The sequence below is a fragment of the Dendrobates tinctorius genome, unplaced genomic scaffold (genome assembly GCF_039654945.1).
Source record: "Dendrobates tinctorius isolate UK_male_01 unplaced genomic scaffold, ASM3965494v1 ptg000024l, whole genome shotgun sequence".
Lineage (NCBI taxonomy): Eukaryota > Metazoa > Chordata > Amphibia > Anura > Dendrobatidae > Dendrobates > Dendrobates tinctorius.
In genome coordinates this window covers 17,799,167-17,822,218 of record NW_027361692.1, presented here as the reverse complement: position 1 = coordinate 17,822,218, position 23,052 = coordinate 17,799,167, and the positions used below count along the sequence as shown (strand labels likewise).

The 23,052-nt window shown below is 38.8% G+C and overlaps 1 protein-coding gene across 6 annotated transcripts in view; it reads left to right on the top strand.

Annotated features, from left to right (window-relative positions):
* ADGRB3 (adhesion G protein-coupled receptor B3) overlaps positions 1–22,581 on the top strand; it is a 1,461,501-nt gene extending 1,438,920 nt beyond the window's left edge. For all 6 annotated transcript variants that reach the window (XM_073569395.1, XM_073569396.1, XM_073569393.1 and 3 more), the window contains 2 exons: positions 16,552–16,656; positions 21,744–22,581. In XM_073569395.1, coding sequence (XP_073425496.1) covers positions 16,552–16,656; positions 21,744–21,932 — 294 coding nt within the window. In that variant the 3' untranslated portion in view covers positions 21,933–22,581. The remainder of the gene's footprint in view (positions 1–16,551; positions 16,657–21,743) is intronic.
* Positions 22,582–23,052: the final 471 nt, after the last annotated feature.

Below are 23,052 nucleotides of genomic sequence, written 5' to 3'. Positions count from 1 at the left end.
CAATTCTCTGCCTGACCTGAACTCTTCTAACTTAAAGGAGTTTTCCCATGAACAAAGTGCACTTTAATCAATAGATCTTGGAATAAAAATAATTCAAAATTGGATGTGTTTAAATAAAATGTTCCTGTGCTGAGATAATCTTATAAATGTGCCCCTGCTGTGTACTGTATAATGTCGGTGTCTGACTGTGCAGGGACATGGTCTGATCATACCACAGCTCCTGGGCAGGGGAGGAAGCAAAAGAGTATACAGACAAGACAGCATGGGATCAGAGATGGTTTCTGTAATGGAAAACATTTCCCTGCCTTTTGGAAAGCTTGTTTTACTTCATAGAAAGAATCAGCTGCGATCCCTTGCTGTCCTATCTGTATACTCTTTTTTGCTTACTCCCATGTCCAGGAGCTATGGTATATTTAACCATGTTCCTGCATGGTCCGACACAGCCATTACCCAAGGGCACATTTATAAGATTATCTTTGGGCAGGAACATTTTTTTAATACATCCAATTGTGGAATTTATTTTCATTCTAAGATCTATTAATTAAAATGTACTTTGTGGGAAAACACCGTTAAACTAACAGCTATTTAGGCATATATAGGAAACCAATTCATTAAATTGACACTGTTTTGGTCAAGTAACCACATTTCCCTCAATTACATTTGGTGGCAAAAGATTCAGCACCACAAAAGGAACTGTGGCCGATAAGGCAACCAAAAGTGACCAGAAAACACTTTCCTGAGCCTTTACGGGACTGGCTTTGGGCATCATATAGTTAACTCAACAAATATCCTGCTCTACAAGAAGTTTTATATCCTATCTAAGATTGCAAATCTTATCAAAAGGTGTTGCTACTTCTGTGAAGATTTAACTTTAAAGGGTTTTCCCATAAAAACCTAATTCCATGTCCACAAGTTAACAACAATTTCTGTTTTTGGCAAATAGATTTAATGTATATTACTCAGAACAAGATCTCAGTGGTCAGATATCTTAGTTATATATTATGGCTATCTAGCTGGCCATCTAGTTGATCAGACCCATTTAAAAAAATTAAAAAATCAGGAATCAGGCCCCCAGATTAAGCAAGATCGGTCGGAACAACGCTGGTTTTGATGAGGGGGCGTATTTGAGTTAAATGCTCCTGATTCTTTAAGAAGTGCACGACTCTTAATGAATCCGTGCATCTGAGAAGTGGCGGGCACCTCTTGCACCTCACCACGAATCTTACTCTAAACAAAGGCTGGAGTAAGATTTCTGGCATAAGGTAAACCACAGTTCGTCATGAAGTAGAAAAACTTTGGTGTCGCACATGCATTCCACCACAATTCTTCCCATTTTGGTGGATCTGAGGAAAACGTTTGTAAATGTCAAAAGTTGCAACATTTTTACACAACCTCGAGATGCACAAAATGTTTTCCACTAATCTAATAATGAATCAGGGCCACAGTATTTCTGGATAACATGTCAGGGCTAGTCTTTAAGGCTTTGTACACACTTGTGCTTAAAACCTCTGCAAGCAAATCAGACAAGGAATCCAGCATTATTTTTGCTGTCAGAAACACCAGAACCCAAATAGAACCACTAGATCAAATTTATTAAAGTCGATGCTGTTGGTCAGTGTCAATCTGGATCTACCACTTTTTAAAAGCCATGATATTGGCGTGGTTAAGCTAACACTGGGTTTTCTAGGGATATTTGCCTGTTAAATCTCATAATGTATATGTTGGCTATTTAGAGTTAGGTGATATGGTGTCCTACTAATCAGAACGGGCACCAGAGATGTCGTAGGTTTCCTAGAATTCTGGTTCGGGGACCACAGACTGCTTACCAGAGTCATGTGAATCTTTTTGCTCTATTCTATAGCCATAATATAGACAATGAATGACAAAGGTATGCATTTAGTGAAATATGGTTGGCTATTAGTGATGAGCGAGTATACTCATTGCTTGGGTTTTTCCGAGCATGCTCGGGTGTCCTCCGAGTATTTTGGCGTGCTCGGAGATTTAGTTTTCGTTGTCTCGTCTGCATGATTTTCAGCTGCCAGACAGCTTGAATACATGTGTGGAATGCCTATTTGTTAGGGAAAATTAACATGGAAAATAAAATGCAAAGAGAGGCGCAATAAGTGTACCTGTGTTAAAATTGAATTCCCTAACTGAATCAACAGGGTGCTCACCTTACAGGGTTGTGCCACCCTTGCACAACCACGGTGTGAACGTGAATGGTAGTTGGGGAGCGTGTCCTCGCAACCCAGAAGGGCACTGTACGTGGCTGTCAGCAACCTCCGCTCTCCTGGTCAGTCCATTTCTCACCGGCTTCCGGATGTGAAGTTGAGACCAATCCCAGACATAAGTGAACACCAAGGGTCCCGGAGCTTCCCAGCACCGCCCAGCAAATGCAGGTTCTCCCACAGCCAACTGCCCTCCAAGCTGCTCCTGCCGCTAATCCTCAGAGAGGAAAATTCAATGTGAAGCAACAAAAAAAGCGGTCTATAGGAGCGCTAAAGGAGAGGCAGAAACCAGAAAAAAGGGTAAAAAAACTCAGCTTTTATTCTTCCTCCAATACCCACAATGCGTTTCTATGGTCACAGCCGTCTTCCTCAGGTGGAATGAAGGAAGCATCAATTATTACAGCCTTTATAGGTAGCCCTAACGTGCAACATCAAGGGGAGGTCGCATTGGATTGTGGGTTGTTCCAACTAGGGCTACCTATAAAGGCAGTAATAATTGATGCTTCCTTCATTCCACCTGAGGAAGACGGCTGTGACCGTAGAAACGCGTTGTAGCTGTTGGAGGAAGAATAAAAACTGAGTTTTTTTTTACCCTTTTTTCTGGTTTCTGCCTCTCCTTTAGCACTCCTATAGACCACTTTTTTTGTTGCTTCACATGTTTGCTAGGGAATTCCCACATGTATTCCACCTGTCTACAAGTCGCAAATCATGCAGCTGAGACGAAGAAAACTAAATCTCCGAGCACGCCAAAATACTCGGAGGACACCCAAGCATGCTCGGAAAAACCCGAGCATGCTTGGAAAAACCCGAGCAACGAGCATACTCGCTCATCACTATTGGCTGTATGTTCACACACCCGTATTTTTGCCTCGAGTGCTGTCTGTGACAAAAACTGACAACACTCAAACTAATGTCATTCAATACGGATAATAAATAATCTTTATTTTTATATAGCACTAACATATTCCACAGCGCTTTACAGTTTGCACACATTATCATCACTGTCCCCGATGGAGCTCACAATCTAAATTCCCTATTAGTTTGTCTTTAGAATGTGGGAGGAAACTGGAGAACCCAGAGGAAACCCACACAAACACAGGGAGAAAATACAAACTCCTTGCAGATGTTGTCCTTGAAACCCACACAAACACAGGGAGAACACACAAACTCCTTGCAGATGTTGTCCTTGGTGGGATTCAAACCCAGGACTCCAGTGCTGTAAGGCTGCATTGCTATCCACTGAGCCACCGTGCTGCCCCAATACGGATGTTGAGGTGACCACTTTTTTACATGGAGCACAAAAAAAAATGGATGCTATACGGATCAACCATATAGCATGTGATTTTCATAAAACCTTGCGATTATTAAGAAAGGAAACTGTTTTTTGAATATTTTGTTATTCCCTGCTGATGTATAGAAACAAATGCAATACGGATGATAATACAAATGAAAAATCGTCTATTAATTCTGTATGAAAACCGGACTATTTTTTTTTATGTGCTCGTGTGAACCTAGCCTAAGAGGATGCAAAACTTGTTCGTAATGTATGGTTTATTACATGTTTGTTATTTTTAACAGCTTTATAGTAAAATAATATCAATCTCAAAAAAGTATAAATCAGTTTATTATACAGTAGACAAAACTCCACAAAGATTCTTCATAAAAACAAATCTGTTGTGAAAAGCGCAACAAATATTGTTATCAGAGCTGGAGGAATGAATGCGACTTATGTAAAGCCTGCCTGCCACACCTAGCCTTACACAGTCATCATGTCCATAGCAGAAACCTCACAACATTGTCTTTTTCTCTGACATTTCATTTTTATTGGGATTAAATAAATAGTGTCCACCGGCAGAGATGCAAAACAACACATGTGACATCTAAAGACAAAAAACCCAGTTACAAATGCCAAGAAAGAACAATGAATAATCACTGATCATTTTATAGAGCCGCAGTACACACTATAAGAGAATGTTCGCTATGGCAACTGTTGCTAAGGTTCCTGAGTCTGACGTTCTTGCTTCAGTGCTGCGTTTGGAAGGTGGTGATTGCAGAATGCACTGCGGATATTTGAACAAATAATACCGTACAGCTTCATCTGGCTTAAAGTATATGTAGAACACAAAATTAGGGGATATGTGAAGATTCTCATCTGCATTCATTCCCTAATACGTAGGAGATACCTTATTATTAGGAGATATAGGAACCTAAATTCTGACATAATTAGCTGAGACTTCCTATTAGACACATTTTTATTATTACCCATTTTTCTTATTTATCATTTGTACTGTGTGGTGAGAATTAAAGAGCACTGGTGTGCTGCAGTACGCTTTTGGGAAACTAATTGATCCTATCCATTCTGAGACATGCTGCAGCCAAAGTGCATCAGTTTGCAGTAATCAAAAGACATAGAGTCCTTCAAAAAATCATTACTATAGATTTTTTTTTAGAAATACACTAATTCATGAGTATCATGGCGATGATGTAATGCAGTTGTTTGCAGCAAAAGGAAAAGGTTAGGAAGGGCTTATAATGCACAGAGGCTGCATAGCAGCAGATAGAGACCCCTGTGTTCCATGCTGCATAGCTATAGACTAGGGATGAGCGAACCCGTGGATGTTCGGGTTCCACCGAACTTTTGACTAAAGTTAGGTTCAGGTATCAGAACTCTACCCCAACTTCAACCTGAACTAGGACCTCATAGGAGTCAGTCGGGACCTGAACCTTGGTTCTGTAAAATGGTCATATTAAGGTATAGGGGGCAGCCAAAGAAAGAACCCCATTCTGTCTCTCTCTCTCTCTGCACTCCCGGAACTTCGAAGACTAAAGCAAAGTTGCCGGAGAAGTCCATATCGGAGTTCAGCATTGGTACGAACCCCGATCTTTCCAGTTCAGGTTTGCTGTACTATAGACTGAAATATCTCCATAAGGTAACATATGCTGTACTTAACTCAATTTTTCTTCTGTTGGACTCAGCATGAATTGGGATCGTTTTGCATGTCTTCATGTGAAATCAGAGGCTTACAGATTTGCAGCTTTCAACAACAGCTTGTACAAATATGGCTACGAATGTCTCATGTAGGTGCTGTTATCACAGAGATCTGAACCATTCCAAGCATCATATCGCTAATTGCCATATTACTCGACTTTGTATCGAGTCATAATTCGGCTTGCCTAGTCTCGCAGGAGGCCTTTTGCTGCGCCTTCTTTTGCCTCCGATTTTGTAAACAGGCATAGAGAGTTTTTATATCAAATATGAATAGAATTCATCTGAAAAAAAATGTGTCATTCTCCATCATATTCCCATACATAGCGAGTTATTCTTTCCCAGAAACATTGCCTATATACATAGCAACAGAGCTAGTATAGCAGTATACAAAGGCTACACTATGTGGCACCATACTAAAATAAAAAAACATCCTCAGCACAATGTCCTACAGGTTCTGTAGACCTGGCTTTCAGGTGTTCAAGGGCCCTAAATGTACCAAGAATATAAGTTTGAATACAGTTTATACTGTAAATATCATTGACATCTACCATGAAAAAGGATTTGTACCTTTTGTCCTCCATTATGTATCTAATATTATATGTAAATGTTTAGTAATATCCATTTAATGGTCATAACGACTTTGGGAGTTGCCTGTTTCTTAATTGAAACCTGTTAACAACAAAATATAACACGTATATGTTAGTTAAAAAGTAATACAACGGGAAATTAAAAAATTCTATCAGATATGGTATAAAATGGTTTAATTAGATACTATTTTAAAATATATTTTTATTTCTTAATGGCTTCTGTGATACATATATAAAATCATAGGCTTCAAGTATTTTTTTCAATCCACACTTAAGGTACTGTCACACTTACCATATGACTCGGTCAGGATCGCTGGTATATCGCTAAGTGGTCGCTAGTGAGCTGCCACACAGGCAGATCTCACCAGCGACATCGCTGGGGACGGAGGTCGCTACTTACCTGTCACACCAGGCGATCCTGCGTCCGCCCGCCCGGCTCCACGCGTCGCTCATCGTCACAGCAGGAAGCGCCGCAGGAAGCTGACAACGAGAAACAGTCCTGGACGTTCTCGCGCGATCAGCGATAACCAGCGGGGGGAGCAGGTCGTAGGTAAGTATCAGACACAGCAATGTCGCTAGCAATATCGCTATAACGTCACAAGTTATAGCGATATTGCTAGCGATATCGCTTAGTGTGACAGTACCTTTACAGTTGGTGAATTAACACTTCAGACACTTGCCCAAAAATCTATATTGCGAAACTGGTATGCATTGTTTTAGACTGGAGTTGTTTTACTGCTGACTTGTTCATGATTTCTGTTGTGTTCTGTTCAGGTTCTTACAGCGGCATGTAAAAGTTTAGGCACCCCTGGTTGAAATTACTGTTATTGATGAAATTATGTCTAAAAGACCTAAAGTTAAAGATTACACATTTCCTATGTATTTTATGCACAATAAATAGTCTTTTTTTCATTTTAAAAATTACAAAAAGGAAAATGGGCAGATGCAAAAGCTTGGGCACGCTTGGAGATTTCTGTACTCAGATAACTTTGACCAAGATTTCAGACCTTAATTAGCCTATTAGGGTTATGGCTTGTTCAATATCATCATTAGGAAAGGCCAGGTGATGCAAATTTCCCAGCTTTATAAAAATCCAGCTTCCCCTAACATTGTGTCAAACAATAGCAGCCATGGATTATTCTAAACAGCTGCCAGCACTGTGAAAATGAAATTGGTGGAGGCCCTCAAAGCAGGAGAAGGATATAAGAAGCTAGCAAAACGGTTTCAAATTGCCCTTTCCCAAGTTTGAAATGTAATTAAGAAATGGCAGTTAACAGGAACAGTGGAGGTCAGTATAAGGTCTGGAAGACCAAATAAGATTTCAGTGAGAGCTGCTTGTAGGATTGCTTTAGAGGCTAATCAGAATCTCTGCTTGGGTGCAAAGTACCTTCAGAAAGATTTACCAGACTCTGAAGTTGTGATACATTGTTCTACTGTTCAGAGACATTTGCACAAATATGAACTTCATGGAAGAGTCAACAGAAGGAAGCCTCTCCTGCATCCTAACCATAAAATTCAGCATCAGAAGTTTGCAAAAGAACATCTAAGTTAGCCTAATCCAAGTCCTGTGGACCAATAAGGTTAAAATAGAATATTTAGCCATAATGATCAAAGGTATGTGTGGAGAAAAAAGGGCACAGAATTTCAGAAAAAGAATATCTCATCAACCATTATGCATGGGGTGGATTAATCATGCTTTAGAGTGGTGTTGCAACCAATGGCATGGGGAATATTTCTCAGATAGATGGAAGAATGGATTCAATGAAATTTCAACAAATTCTGGATGGAAACAAAAAAACATCTGTAAAAAATCTGGTGTTGAAAAGAGGATGGCTTCAATAAATGGATAATTAACCTATAAACATGTCAAAATCCACAATAGACTACCTTCAAAAGGCACAAGCTGCAGGTTTTTACAATGGCTATCGCAGTCCCCGATCTGAACATCATTGAAAATCTGTAGTTAGACCTCAAAATAACAGTGCATGCAAGCCGACCCAGGAATTTCACAGAAGTAGAATTTTCCAAGGAAGAATGGATCAAAATCCCTCAAACAAGAATTGAAAGACTCTCAGCTGGTTACATTTACAAGCTGTGATACTTTCAAAGGTACTAACCATGCAGGGTGCTCAAACTTTTACATCAGCCCATTTTTCTTTTTGTAATTTTTAAAAAGTAAAGGATGACAATATATATTTTTTTGCCTAAAATATAAAAGATGTGTAATCTTTATCTGTAGGCCTTTTAGAGACTATTTCATCTTCAATATGCTTAACTGTTCACAGTACTAGTAGTTTTGACCAGCGGTGCCCAGACTTTTACATGCCAATGTAATTGCTTCTGTGTTCTTGGAAGTTCCTCTGCTCTTTTTCCCAACTTCTTAACTGCTCCTGTGTTTTTCGTTGTTCTTGTACGCAAATTTCCAAATTCTTAACTTCTGTGTTGTGTTTCTGGCTGCATCTGTGAATCAGAGTTTTTGGTTGTCTTGTACTCCAGGCTTGTTCAGATAAATTTACTTATTGTGTTAGGCTTGACTTTTAGATTTTTTGTCTGACTTTTTCAATTCCAATTATAGTTTAAGTACTATCCCGAAAAGCTTGTCTTGCTACTGTGGTTAACCTCCTCCTAGGTAATCTGTATAAAACAATTGTTCTAGCGAAAGCATGGTCCCCTAAGCATATGGCAGCTAAGCTTCTCTACACCTTGCCTCACTCTTCAGATGCTCCCAATAGAGTCATTCTTTCAACAAGGGAAGCCAAGAAATGCTGCTTAACATGATACTAAGTCTGGAATGGTACTACCAATATGCTCAAGAACAATTTGCCAACAGATTAAATCTTAGCAAAGTTGCCAATGAGATCAATAGGGAATTTGTTGTATTTAGGTACCTTTTTAAGTTTTTCCTTAATAGGCACTTATCAGCATAAAACTCAATCTCTAGTTAAAGGCAGCACAGTACAAGGTGTGTGATAAACTTTTAAAGGATTTCCATGTTATGGGTAGCATGCTGCAAAGAAGATATAAATTTTAGTATTTTTAACCAATAATATTCCTCACTATAATAAAAAAGACCCCTTCAAAGATATCATATACCTGTAGTGTCATTGAAGGAGCGACATGATCCAGTTTAATATATTTGTTAAGATATTAATCTAAAATATATAGTACAAAGTGTAATGACTACAGGAGTAATAGCCTCACAGTCAACATGGAACATGATAACAGAAACAAAAGAACACACCAGCACATCCTATAAGGTAAATCTAGAGTAGATCCAAACTGGACATCTAGTATGGATATGAACTAATGATGTCAAATTAATTAACCTTCATATCCACAAAATTTTATATACAGGTGAATCATAACAGTGTATAGATCAAATTATCTTTCCTCTTCGTATACACACAATTTCAGTCACCAGATATTAAAGCGCCCGTTACACACTGCGATATCACTAGCAATATCGCTGTAAAGTCACCGATTTTGTGACGTAGCAGCGATATTGCTAGCGATATCGCTGCATGTGATACCTCCGACCGGCTCCCCTGCTGGTTATCGCTGATCGCGCAAGAAGGTCCTGGGCCATTTCTCGTCGGGCGCTTCCTGTGGCGCCGACGAGCGACGCGTGGACACGGGCGGGAGAATGTCTTCATCGCCTCGTCTGACAGGTAAGTAGCGACCCCCAAACGCTGCTATGTCGCTGGTGAGATCTGCCTGTGTGGCAGCTCACTAGCGACCACTTAGCAATGCACCAGCAATCCATATCGTTTTCGGGATCGCTAGTACATCGCTAAGTGTAATGGTACCCTAAAGGTGTATGGTCACCTTAAGTAGTTGATATTATAATAATAGTGTGTGCTGCTCCCTAAGTAAAGGAAACACACGTAGGCTATTTTTGAGTTTCTATGCACAAAGCATTCATTTAAAATAATTAAGCGATTCACAGTCACCTCTCAGTTGGAGTAACACTTTCACTCAGCTGTGAATGGTAAATGCAAACACCTCTGATTTCTTAATTGGATCAATTAAATACTTATTGGGTTTTTTGTTCCACAGTCCTATAAAAAAAGAAATAAAGTGACCTAGTTGCTTTTGGCTATGTTTGTTCAGGACCAATGTAATATAATTCTATAATTAAGTCGTGCATGCAGAATGCCTTTCTCACGTTTTCTACAATGTCCTATCACTTTACTTAGGGCTTGTAATTTTCTTAAGACTATCCCATGCATTATAACTTGAAATTAAAAATAAAAAGGCAAATATAAAACAAATTAATTAATTTTTTTTTAAGTAACTTAAAACACCACTGCAGCGTATTATACTTACCAGCCGCTATCTTCAGCTTTTACCAGAGCCGCTCCATTCCCACGTCGTCTTCTTCAGGCCGCAAATTAGGTAACAGTCACAGGCTCTCAATGTAAGTCTGAGAGTATTGGTCTGGCTCTCATAGACTCAAGGCCCCTTTACATTTAGCGATGCATCAGCGATCCCGACAACAATACGACCCGCTGGTACATCGCTAAATGGTCGCTAGTGAGCTGCCACACAGGAAGATCTCACAGCGATGCAGCAGCGATACAGCAGTCATTACTTACCTTTCAGACGCAGTGATCCTGACGTCCTCCCGTCTGCGTCCACGCGTCGCTTGTTCGCGCCAGCAGGAAGCCCAGCAGGAAGCGCCCGACGAGAAATGGAGCTGCGCGATCTCGCGCGATCAACGACAGACAGCGGGGGGAGCAGGTCGGAGGTAAGTATCACACATAGCGATATCGCTAGCAATATCCCTGCTGCGTCACCAAATCGGTGATGCTTTAGCGATATTGCTAGCGATATCGCTATGTGTAAAACCCCCTTTACATTGAGTTGTGACTTCCGGATCACACAGCAAACACTGGAGCTATCTGGCAGGTTTCAACTTGCAGAAGACCGACTGGAGTGGTGTCAATAAAAGATGAAGATGGCGGATGGTAAAATAAAAAACTCTCTGAAGTGGTACTTAAAAGAATTCTTGTTTCAGTATTTTTTATTGGGGCAAATAGGTCTGCATTCAGCAGAGTTTCTCCGATCAAAACTTCCAAAACTTCAAAGGAACCCAGTATATACCATTAATTATTTAATTACTTATATTCTGCAGAGTATGAATGGATTTCTGCAAATCCCATTTATAAGTATGTGCAGTCTGCAACATATCTGTCACATGTCCACATAATCTTTCTATTACAAAGTCCTATGATGCTATATAACAGGAGGTGGTTGGATAGTTTGTCATTCTTCTGATTAAGGGCAGTATGTGTCACCCCTAAAACATGTTGGCCACTGTGGCCAGATTTTTATTTTGTAGTAAGTCATCATGTATTATGGGGGTTTTAGGTTAAGAGATTCTACTCCTCTTGTTTTGTGAGATAATTACCTAAACTTAAAGGAGTTATCCAGTCATATGATAATGATTACCTCTCTTTAGGATAGGTCATCAATATAAGATCGGTAGGAGTCCAACTATTATTAGCTTAATAATTGGCCACGATGCAAACATTGAACGGAGAAGCTCATTGAATGGAGCAGTTTGAAGATAAATGTGAAGGTTTAGGTTTTCTCATGCTACTGTAACATCCAGGCCAATACCTATCCCCTTTTTTATGCTTCGGTCACTGGCTGTGCTGCACCTTAGCTGCGGCTAATGCAGGAGTCTTGTTTAATTCCTGAGATTACTTCTTTCAGTGAGCCCTGGGCGAGTCTGTCTAAAAAGTGCTATTTTGATCATACCATTTTCTGACCTCTGCTTGAGTTTTGACTGCTCACTTGTTTTCCAGTTTTGTCCCCAAGTAGACATCTTGGTAGCAATCCAGCTTGACAACACTTCTTGTTGCCACTTTATATACCAGTTGGTAGCTGACACAGCTGGTTGGCTGCATGGGCCTCTTTCCTAGTCCAGATCTTTGTACAGGGGTTAAAGGGTGAAGGCCAAGGCAACCCCTGAGATCTGGTAAATGGAGTGGCTTGCGCTAAGCTTCTCCATGAAAGTCCTATTAACATCTGCCAGGCTGCCACTAACACTTCCCTCATCACTGCTGCTTTCAAAACATGTGGGTCTTGCATCTTCTGTATATACCTTCTCATTTATCACCAAACTGCTCGACATTTGCGCTCCATATAGATCATGACAGAAGGTTGCCAATTGCAGTTCTATACTTAGGTGTTGTATCTTTCACACAACACAATCAGCCAAGCTGTGACACATAGGGGTTCATAATACATCAGAATATACATTTATACTCCCAGATGTTCTATTTTTTGCCCTATGAAGAACTCTCCTTATTTTTTTCTCTGTGTTCTAATTTTCCTAAAATCCAAGCATAACTTACAGTTACAAAATAAGCTTGGCTAAGGAAAGAAATCTTTGTTATTTGAAAGTTAACAGTTCCCTGTACTTATACTATTGGGAGAAATCAGTATACGGGTAATCAGGAAATAACAGAGTCAAAATGTGTTCATTTAATTCTAGTGGAACTAAGCTTAAGTCCCTGAACAGCTGGTTGTTGGGGTGCAACGTGTCAAAGTCAATAAATATGTCTAAGAACTAGGTCTACATTACGAGCTACTATTTTTACAGTTAAGGACAAAAATTTGTCTAGCTATTCTTATGCTCATCTATATTAGGAATAGGATGCAATGTGCCTACATAAGATTTTGCCTTTTATTGCCACATAATGATCATACAATGTTTAGGATCTTTAATTACTGAGATCATTTTTGTAGACTTCTTTGAGTGCCATGTTATGTTTTGGTAAAACTAAAAGGTTTTATGGAATTTTAGTAATATGCATATGCATTTAAGGGCTTCCTAATTTCATTACTTTTTTTTTTACAAACATCTTACAATTGTATGATATTCCAAAAGGTTCATAACTTGCCTTACCAATCCTCTGTTTGTGCATGGCTTCCCTAATTCCCTGCCATCTCTATTTACTAGACTCCTTCAATAACACTGGCTGTAGTGGTGTCCTCAGTGGTGTCAATATGTGACCAATACAATTATTGATTGGCTGCAGAATTCATGTTTTGACATGCTTTGTTATTAGTAACATAGTTAGCAAGGCTGAAAAAAGACATTTGTCCATCCAGTTCAGCCTATATTCCATCAGAATAAATCTCCAGATCTACGTCCTTTTAAAGAACCTAATAACTGTAAGATGCAATATTGTTACGCTCCAGGAAGACATCCAGGCCTCTCTTGAACCCCTCTACTGAGTTCGCCATCACCTCCTACTCAGGCAAGGAATTCCATTTTCTCACTGCCCTAACAGTAAAGAATCCTCTTCTATGTTGGTGGGAAAACCTCCTCTTCTCCAGACGCAAAGAATGCACCCTTGTGACCGTCACCTTCCTTGGTATAAACAGATCCTTGGAGAGATATTTGTATTGTCCCCTTATATTACTTATACATGGTTATTAGATCGCCCCTCAGTCGTCTTTTTTCTAGACTAAATAATCCTAATTTTGCTAAACTCTCTGGGTATTGTAGTTCCCCCATCACATTTATAAATTTTGTTAGCCTCCTTTGTACTTGCTCTAGTTCCATTATATCCTTCCTGAGCACTGGTGCCCAAAACTGTACACAGTACTCCATGTGCAGTCTAACCAGAGATTTGTACAGAGGCAGTATAATGTTCTTATCATGTTATTAATGGTACCTGGTAAACAGAGATTGGTGGGTGCAATGCAAATGTCAGCATGGAAAAGCAGAGGATTGTTAAGGTGTGTATTATTCTGCTAGTCATTCAACATCACTACACCATGTCTGCAAATAATTAACATGCTTTATAAACATAATTTTTTTCCAATTTTCCTTATAATTATATCTACAGTTAGGTCCATATATATTTGGACAGCGACAACATTTTTCTAATTTTGGTTCTAGACATTACCACAATGAATTTTATACAAAACAATTCAGATGCGGTTGAAGTTCAGACTTTCAGCTTTCATTTGAGGGTATCCACATTAAAATTGGATGAAGGATTTAGGAGTTTCAGCTCCTTAACATGTGCCACCCTGTTTTTAAAGGGGCCAAAAGGAATTGGACAATTGACTCCAAGGCTATTTCTTGGACAGGTGTGGGCAATCCCTTCGTTATGTCATTCTCAGTTAAGCAGATAAAAGGCCTGGAGTTGATTTGAGGTGTGGTGCTTGCATTTGGAAGGTTTTGCTGTGAAGGAAACATGCGGTCAAAGGAGCTCTCCATGCAGGTGAAACAAGCCATCCTTAAGCTGCAAAAACAGAAAAAACCCATCCGAGAAATTGCTACAACATTAGGAGTGGCAAAATCTACAGTTTGGTACATCCTGAGAAAGAAAGGAAGCACTGGTGAACTCATCAATGCAAAAAGACCTGGGCACCCACGGAAGACAACAGTGGTGGATGATCGCAGAATAATCTCCATGGTGAAGAGAAACCACTTCACAACAGTCAACCAAGTGAACAACTCTCTCCAGGAGGTAGGCGTATCAATATCCAAATCTACCATAAAGAGAAGACTGCATGAAAGTAAATACAGAGGGTTCACTGCATGGTGCAAGCCACTCATAAGCATCAAGAATAAAAAGGCTAGACTGGACTTTGCTAAAAAACATCTAAAAAAGCCAGCACAGTTCTGGAAGAACATTCTTTGGACAAATGAAACCAAGATCAACCTCTACCAGAATGATGGAAAGAGAAAAGTATGGCGAAGGTGTGGTACAGCTCTTGATCCAAAGAATACCACGTCATCTGTAAAACACGGCGGAGGCAGTGTGATGGCTTGGGCATGCATGGCTGCCAGTGGCACTGGGTCACTAGTGTTTATTGATGATGTCACATAGGACAGAAGCAGCCGAATGAATTCTGAGGTATTCAGAGCCATACTGTGTGCTCAGATCCAGCCAAATGCAACCAAACTGATTGGTCGTCATTTCATACTACAGATGGACAATGACCCAAAACATAAAGCCAAAGCAACCAAGGAGTTTATTAAAGCAAAGAAGTGGAATATTCTTGAATGGCCAAGTCAGTCACCTGATCTCAACCCAATTGAGCAAGCATTTCACATGTTAAAGACTAAACTTCAGACAGAAAAGCCCACAAACAAACAGCAACTGAAAATCACCGCAGTGAAGGCCTGGCAGAGCATCAAAAAGGAGGAAACGCAGCGTCTGGTGATGTCCATGAGTTCAAGTCTTCGGGCAGTCATTGCCAACAAAGGGTTTTCAACCAAGTACTAGAAATGAACATTTTATTTACAATTATTTAATCTGTCCAATTACTTTTGGTCCCTTTAAAAACAGGGTGGCACATGTTAAGGAGCTGAAACTCCTAAACCCTTCATCCAATTTTAATGTGGATACCCTCAAATGAAAGCTGAAAGTCTGAACTTCAATTGCATCTGAATTGTTTTGTTTAAAATTCATTGTGGGAATGACTAGAACCAAAATTAGAAAAATGTTGTCTCTGTCCAAATATATATGGACCTAACTGTATATTATACTGACCACTTTACCTGACCATAGACTGACACTTCACTCTTCTCAGTATGATAAGAGGCAAGATATCAATTGATAGTTAATACTTCTATTGTAGCATCACTCCATAGACAATAGGTGAAAATGATTTCTCATGCCTCATGCCCTGATTGGTGACCTCTGCACAGGTTATTGAGAATGTCTACTACACTCTCTATAGAAATAAATTAGTCATCTTCAAACATCGGTTTTCTAATTAGTAGTAAAACCTATGGATCCCCTCTATGAAAAACATATTTATTTTTGTCACTTATGTAGTGCCTTTAATTCCACAGCACTTTACCAACAGCATCACTGTCCCTATTGGGGCTCACAGTCTAAATTCCCTGTCAGTATATTTTTGGTGTGTGGGAGGAAATCGGAGAACAAAACAGAGTACCCAGAAGAAACCCAATCAAACATGGGGAAAACATACATACTACTTGCAAATGTTGTCCTTGGTGGGATTTCAACCCAGGACGCCATTACTTCAAAGCTATTTTGCTAACCACTGAGCCCCCATGCCAGCACTTAAACTGTGTTCACCTAATGCACTGCCTGAGAGGACAGATCACAACTCAGAGGTTCAGAAAACCCCCAAAAGAAAACTTTTTTTTATGTACTGCCTTCTGGTACCTTAGAGCGGGCATTACGCTATGCACAAATATTGCCCAAAGTGTAAACTGGTCATCAATTGGACGACAGGTGGATGACCAATTATTCATCCATCTGTATTTGGCAATACAACTATAAGTATTTACAGCTACAGTATATATAGTTAATTATTGTCAGTTTCACCCTCTGTGTTCTGCTTTAGATAATGAAAAAATGTATTGAATTTGCCAAAAGCTTCTACTGGTCTCCAATGCTCATTGCAATAAAATGCATTTGAACATGTGTTTTCATACAGGATATAAAAGTGACATATCTAGCATAATTTAATGAATATGTGATTGTTTTTTTAGTCATACTAGTTCCCCTATCCCACTAGCTCTATTTCATATAAACTTAAATGAAAAGGTTCCTTGCATAATAATCACATCTTAAGCATTAGTATATTGCAGTTTTTTTACTCTATCCTTTGTTTTACATCATTATAATTTAGACATACTCATTTGTACAAAATGGTTTTTGTACCATACAGAATGTGTATGTGTATATATAATAACTTATAAAAGAATGCTTTATTAAAAACAATTTTTTTTTCTTAACAGAAGGTCATGCATACCAGAAAAAGGCATATGGAGCTATTTCAGGAATTAAACCAGAAATTTCAAACTCTGGACAGATTTCGGGATATACCAAATACTGGAAGTATGGTAAGTAAACTTTTCTTAGAATTCTACACATAGCAGATGTGAACAAGATTAAGGCGTATTCTGGTTTCGGTTTATATGTGTTATTTGTTGTATTTTGTTTTCAAGATCTTTGATTGCCTTCATTCCGTTTGCATTTGGAATGATTATTACACATGTGCACAACTCATAGGCCTCGATTTCTAGCATAAGAAACGTTGCTACTTTTGATAAATTTGATCAGCGTGTGTAGCCGCCCCTGGTCCAGCCTGGCTCCTCCCCAGGACCACTCATTTTTATAGGAACTGTTGTGAAAACGACAAAAGTTGCTACATTTTTACACAATTTCACATTGCTCAAAAAATGTACCGACTTTTCAAAGTTTGTTATGCCAGACTAGGTGTAAACACTTTGATGAATTGGGTCTAAAGTCATTACTTAAACAGGAAAGATTTGTCTGAGTTGGTGATCATTACTGAATGATTCTTAGCAAATATCTTAAAAACAATGGAGAAATAATATGGGAAGTATGCAGGAAAATTGTTTAAGTATACAAAATAGGATTTGCCAAAATTAGAACATCCTTCAATTATTTTTTCTTTAATATACATTCATTGTTTTAGAAATGAGGGTGGAAGAGATTGAGCACATGTCCATTTTATGGCTCCATGCAAGATCCAAGCTGTGTGAAGCTATAGTATGGCTCAGATAGACATCTATGGGGCTGTTTTGTACATTTGTCATGGCAGGACGTTCCGTTATGTCAAAAATACATATAATATGATGTCATACAAAGGTCCCATAGATCTGCACAAGGAGAGCCTGTAATATTTGGCCCTGGAGACATTGCTTGTGCCATGTAACATGCTCTGCAAACACTGCTTTGTAGTGTGTATGAACCCATAATGCAGATATGTCTTTCAGGGCATCCCAAATGAATCCGCGCTTTATGCATCAGATGTACTAGGCTGGTTTGTCATTTTAGTTGTCGTGTTGAACAATTCAATACTTAAAATAGTAGCTTTGGGTATTTGTACTGTACCATTTCCACTTCTGCTGCCATTATGCAACTGTGCCTGCCAGGGCTGTCATGTAAAGTTCTTTTTTTAACATCATAGAAACATTATTTTTTCACATAACTGAGATTTGGTTTTCATTATGATTGTTTTTTATCCTATATTTTTATAAATCTTTTGAATAAGGAGCAAAATCTGTCCACATATGTTGTATAACTCCAGTTTGTCATCATATTCATATCCACTTGCAGCTGATACTACAGTTATTAAAAGTTCAGGTGCTGAAAGCCAATATATGCTTTGGTGGCTGTGATGCGCAAGAGGTGCCGCAAATAGAAGAAAAACCAGCACTTTCAACTAGTGACTCTTAGGGTGTCTTACATGATTTTTCAGCCCAATAGACATAAGGAAGGGGAAATATGTAGCAGGATACATAAAGAACGCTATGTGCAAACAGTCGCCGTGGGGTAGATGTTGCACTGTTTTCACCATCGCAGCCACTATATGTACTAGTACATGTTTCCTGTGCGGCAGTCATGCTTTATTAAGGTCTCTTGGACATAAACATAGTAACATAGTATTTAAGGTTGAAGGGAGACTTTAAGTCCATCTAGTTCAACCCATAGCCTTACATGTTGATCCAGAGAAAGGCAAAAAAAAACATGCTGCAAACAGTAAGCTCTACATTGTGAAAAAAATTCCTTCCCGACTCCACATACGGAAATCAGACTAGTTCCCTGGATCAACGCCCTATCAAGGAATCTAGTGTATATTCCCTGTAATATTATACTATTCAAGAAAGGCATCCAGGCCCTTCTTATATTTTAGTAGGGAATCACTCATTACAACATCATACGCAGAGCGTTCCATAGTCTCACTCACATCATGCTTTATTGTTAGAATTGCCTGGATAAATAAAAGACAGTGTGAAACTGTCATTTTAAAAGAACTTGCAGCAGAATGACTGTACAGTATTTCCCTCTAGCTCCTCCTGCCTATCTCTCTCTCTATAGAACTTAATATGCAGCAATTCTCATGACTTGCGAGTGAATGATCACTCCAGGAGACGTAAGAAGATTTCTTTGCTAAAAAAGATATTGCAACATCTCTCATCTTCACTTGCACTTTTGATTTCTGAGGAAAAAAATAAGACAACACTTACATTTTAATCATCGTGAATTGGAATAATTGATTTCTTTCTATATAACTCGTGTATGTGGGATTGGGACACCATTCACACAGCATAAACATATGGAGCACCATCCACTATTTTCTCAAAGATGCAACAAATGTTCCTATTTTCTTCTGAAAATGAAGTATTTCTCCCAGAAAATTATAGAAATTAGACATGTTTTGTTATACACATGTTTATTTCCTTAGTTTATATTGGAAAAACAAAGAGGAAAAAGTCAAATTGGACAAAGTTTCATACAAAACTCCAAAAATTGGCCAGTCAAAATTGTTGGCACGTTTGAAAAATTTTGGGTTAACAACTTTGTTTCAAGCATGTGATGCTCGTTCAGACTCTCCTGTGTCAAGCAGCAGGTGTGGGCAATATGAAAATCACACTTGAAACCAGATAAAAAGGGGAGAAGTTGATGCAATCTTTGCTTTGTGTGTCTGTGTGTGCAACACTAAGCATGGAGAACAGAAAGAGGAGAAGAGAACTGTCAGAGGACTTGAGCCCCAACTTATTTACTTAACAATATTAGCAATCTTAAGGTTACAGGTCCATCTCCAGAGATCTAGATGTTCCTTTTTGCACGGTGCACAGCGTAATCAAGATGTTTACAACCCATAGCACTGTAGCTAATCTCCCTGGACATGAACCATTTTTGGGGTTTTATGTGAAATTATGTCCAATTTGCCTTTTTTTCTGTTTTTTGTGTTGTTCCAGTACATCAAAGGAAATAAACATGAGTATAACAAAACATGTGTAATTGCAATAATTTTCTGGGACAAATATTTCATTTTCTGGAACAATTTCAAGGTTGTCAACACTTAAGGCCATGAATATATAATAATAATAATAAATTTTATTTTTATAGCGCCGACATATTCCGCAGCACTTTACATTTCAGAGGGGATTTGTACAGACAATAGACATTACAGCATAACAATAATCACATACAGTAGATTATAACAAATACCAAGAGGAGTGAGGGCCCTGCTCGCAAGCTTCCAGTCTATGAGGAAAGAGGGAGACACGAAAGGTGGGTGGTAACAGTTGCTCTGATTGTATGGACCAGCCATAATGTTAAGTGTGTAACAGTACAGACACAGAGGGCTAATGGATGCATAAAGCATGTGGGAACATGATGCTGGGAACCTGGTTATGGTAAAACTTTTGGCTCTGCCACACAGGGATAGGTTAGGTTAATGTGTTGAGGCGATAGGCCAGTCTGAATAAATGCGTTTTCAGGACACGCTTAAAATTGTGGGGATTGGGGACTAATCGTATTGACCTGGGAAGTGCATTCCAAAGAATTGGAATTTGGAATATATATTCCAAAGAATATATATAAAATCATCTTATGGTGTCTGTCTGTCTGTAACTGAAATCCTGTGTTGCTGATCGGTCGCGGCCACCAGGCCTCGTCCAATCAGCAGCAGACACAGTGCGCAGGTGCAGTCCTCAATTAGAAGGACGTATGCCACCGCTACCATCGGGAGATCAGCGACGCTAGCCGCTGATCTCCCGACGGTTGCTGCGTGTCATCTCCGGGCACATGGGCGTCAGCAGCGACGCAGCCTGGAAATGACCGGCTAGCAGTACCGAGATGACTGGCTAGCGGTACCCAGAGTCCAGAGGAGAGGAGACTCCTCCGGACCCTGGGTACCATAAACATGTAAAAAATAGAATTAAAATAAAAAAGAGTGATATACTCACCTTCCGACGGCCCCCGGACTCTTTCCCTCCTCTCCACGCTCCCGGCATCTTCCGTTCCCAGTAAGGCTTTGCGCCAAAGACCGCTGATGACGTCGCGCTCTTGCGAGAGTAACGTCAGCAGTGGTCTTTGGCACAAAGCATTACTGGGAACGGAAGATGCCGGGAGCATGGAGAGGAGGGACACAGTCTGGGGGCTGTCGGATGGTGAGTATATCAGTTTTTTTATTTTAATCTCCCGCTGGCCATATTCTAGAGTATCCGGTGCTTTAGAATCGGGCCAGCAGCTAGTATGTGCATATATATATATTTTTATATATATATATATATATATATATATATATATATATATATATCTACATATATTTAGGCAGATTTTCCATAATGCTGGCCTTTTTGAAAAATATAGTATTATGTGATAACCATTTATATGAGTAGCCTTCTATGTAAAACAGAGCAGCTTTCCATTCTGACTCACTGAGGGGTCCTGAGAAAGGAATATTATGCATAGGGGATGACTTTGTAGGATGGCGCTTTTAAAGTTTTATATAAACCGACAGGTCAAACTATACCACAAAATCGTATGTACCTGTTGATTGACATTTGTATTTTTTAATGCATTCTAGATATCATACAAGACCATACACTTAATATATCCCATTGAATAAACTTTGTGCAATGACATAAAACTATGTATAGATCTTTAAACTAAGAAAGTCTTTGCAGCTCAAAAATAAATTTGGAATACAGACGTTACATGACTACAGTTGGTTATGGAATTTATTTATATGTTTGACACCTAATTGATGAGTTGACAAAGCTGTTTAATATACAGTAAATACATGTAAAATGTTTGAGATAGTGTATTTCTGTATATTACTACTTTTTGCAGTATTTGTACTGTGTATTTTAAGCAGCGTATTTGGTGTGTAAAATACGCAGCATTTTACAGTTCCAGCTTAATCAGTGAGATGGTTGAAATCTCAACACATGCTGCTTTTTTTTCTGCACGTATTTTGAGCCCTACTGCACTTTTGGCAAGAGGCTCATGTCAATTCTTTCAGCATTTTTTGTAATGTTTTTCAGCCAAAGTATTGCAAAAACGTATGTAAAAACACACATATGCGCAACATGTGAACATACCTTAATAGTCCTACAGTACAAAAGTCATTTTTATAACTGTTTCTTTTCTTGTATTTTCTGAACAGGATAACCCAGCAGTAAACAAGAATCCATGGGACAGTTTCAAAAGCCCAAGTGAATATCAACATTATACAACAATAAATGTTTTAGATTCAGAAGCAAAAGATTCTTTAGAACTTAGACCCTCGGAGTGGGAAAAGTGTCTAAATTTGCCTTTAGATGTACAAGAAGGCGACTTTCAAACAGAGGTTTAATATAACTATGAAAAAAGAATGAAAGAAGAAAACAAGTCATTTGCACTGACACACAAAAAAAAAACTTTAGAAGCCTGGCGCCTGTACTTTTGTGACAAATTCATGTCAGGAACTTCATGTGCCAAATGTCAGTGTTCTTTATTTTTTCTTTTAATTTTCTTTTTTTTTTTCTTTTCAACTTCTTGTCTACTCTCACTAGAAAATCTAGTGCAGAACCAGGTGTACAAATCTTACCATCATGTGTTGTAAGTACCCGTGGAATGGATTTGTAAGGTAATCTTTATAGATCAACCTCAAACAACGATTCATGTTGTAACAGCTTCATTCGGTTTAGTTTTCAAAAAACTTCACCATGAAGCACAATGTATATATGCAGTTTTTAAAATTTATAACAGTCTGTTTGGCCATTACTACACTTTTTACTTTATAATATAAAAAGCAAAATTTTTGTCATTAAATGAATGTTTGTTGAGCTACGTTCTTCATTGCTTTAAATGCAATAAAGTAATAATCTCACTTTTATATGAATAATATATTTCACATCTTTATTATTGCAGTTTTATCTTGGAAGCTCATGGTGGCTTTCTCTGCTGCAGCTCTGTATAAAATATTTAAAATGTTGTATGGTGTAAATAAACTTTTGTCTACAGCCCTGTTTCTCTCGTTGTCTCTAACGCTTTAGCAATGTTCATAGAAAATGCATATTGTGACTAGAGATGAGTGGACCAATCTGCGAAGAATCGAGTTTGAGACAAATTTCTTCAAATATGCAATTTCATGCGAATTCAAAGATTTTGAGATTCAAATCATAGTTCACAAAAAAAACTTGACAGGCACCATTTCCCACACTATTGAAGCAACAGAGTTAATATAATTTTGTATCATCTTGTGTTGACAGAGGAATATTGTAACTTGTAAAATGGTTGTCAGTACCGGGTCCATCTGAGATCAGTGGTTCCCAATGGAGCACAGTTTGTACAGCAGAGTAATTTTCCATCTACACTTTACTGTAGAGTGTAAGCTCTTAAGGTACTGTCACACTTAGCGATGTACCAGCGATCCCGACCAGTGATATGACGCAGTCAGGATCGCTGGTACATCGCTAAGTGGTCGCTAGTGA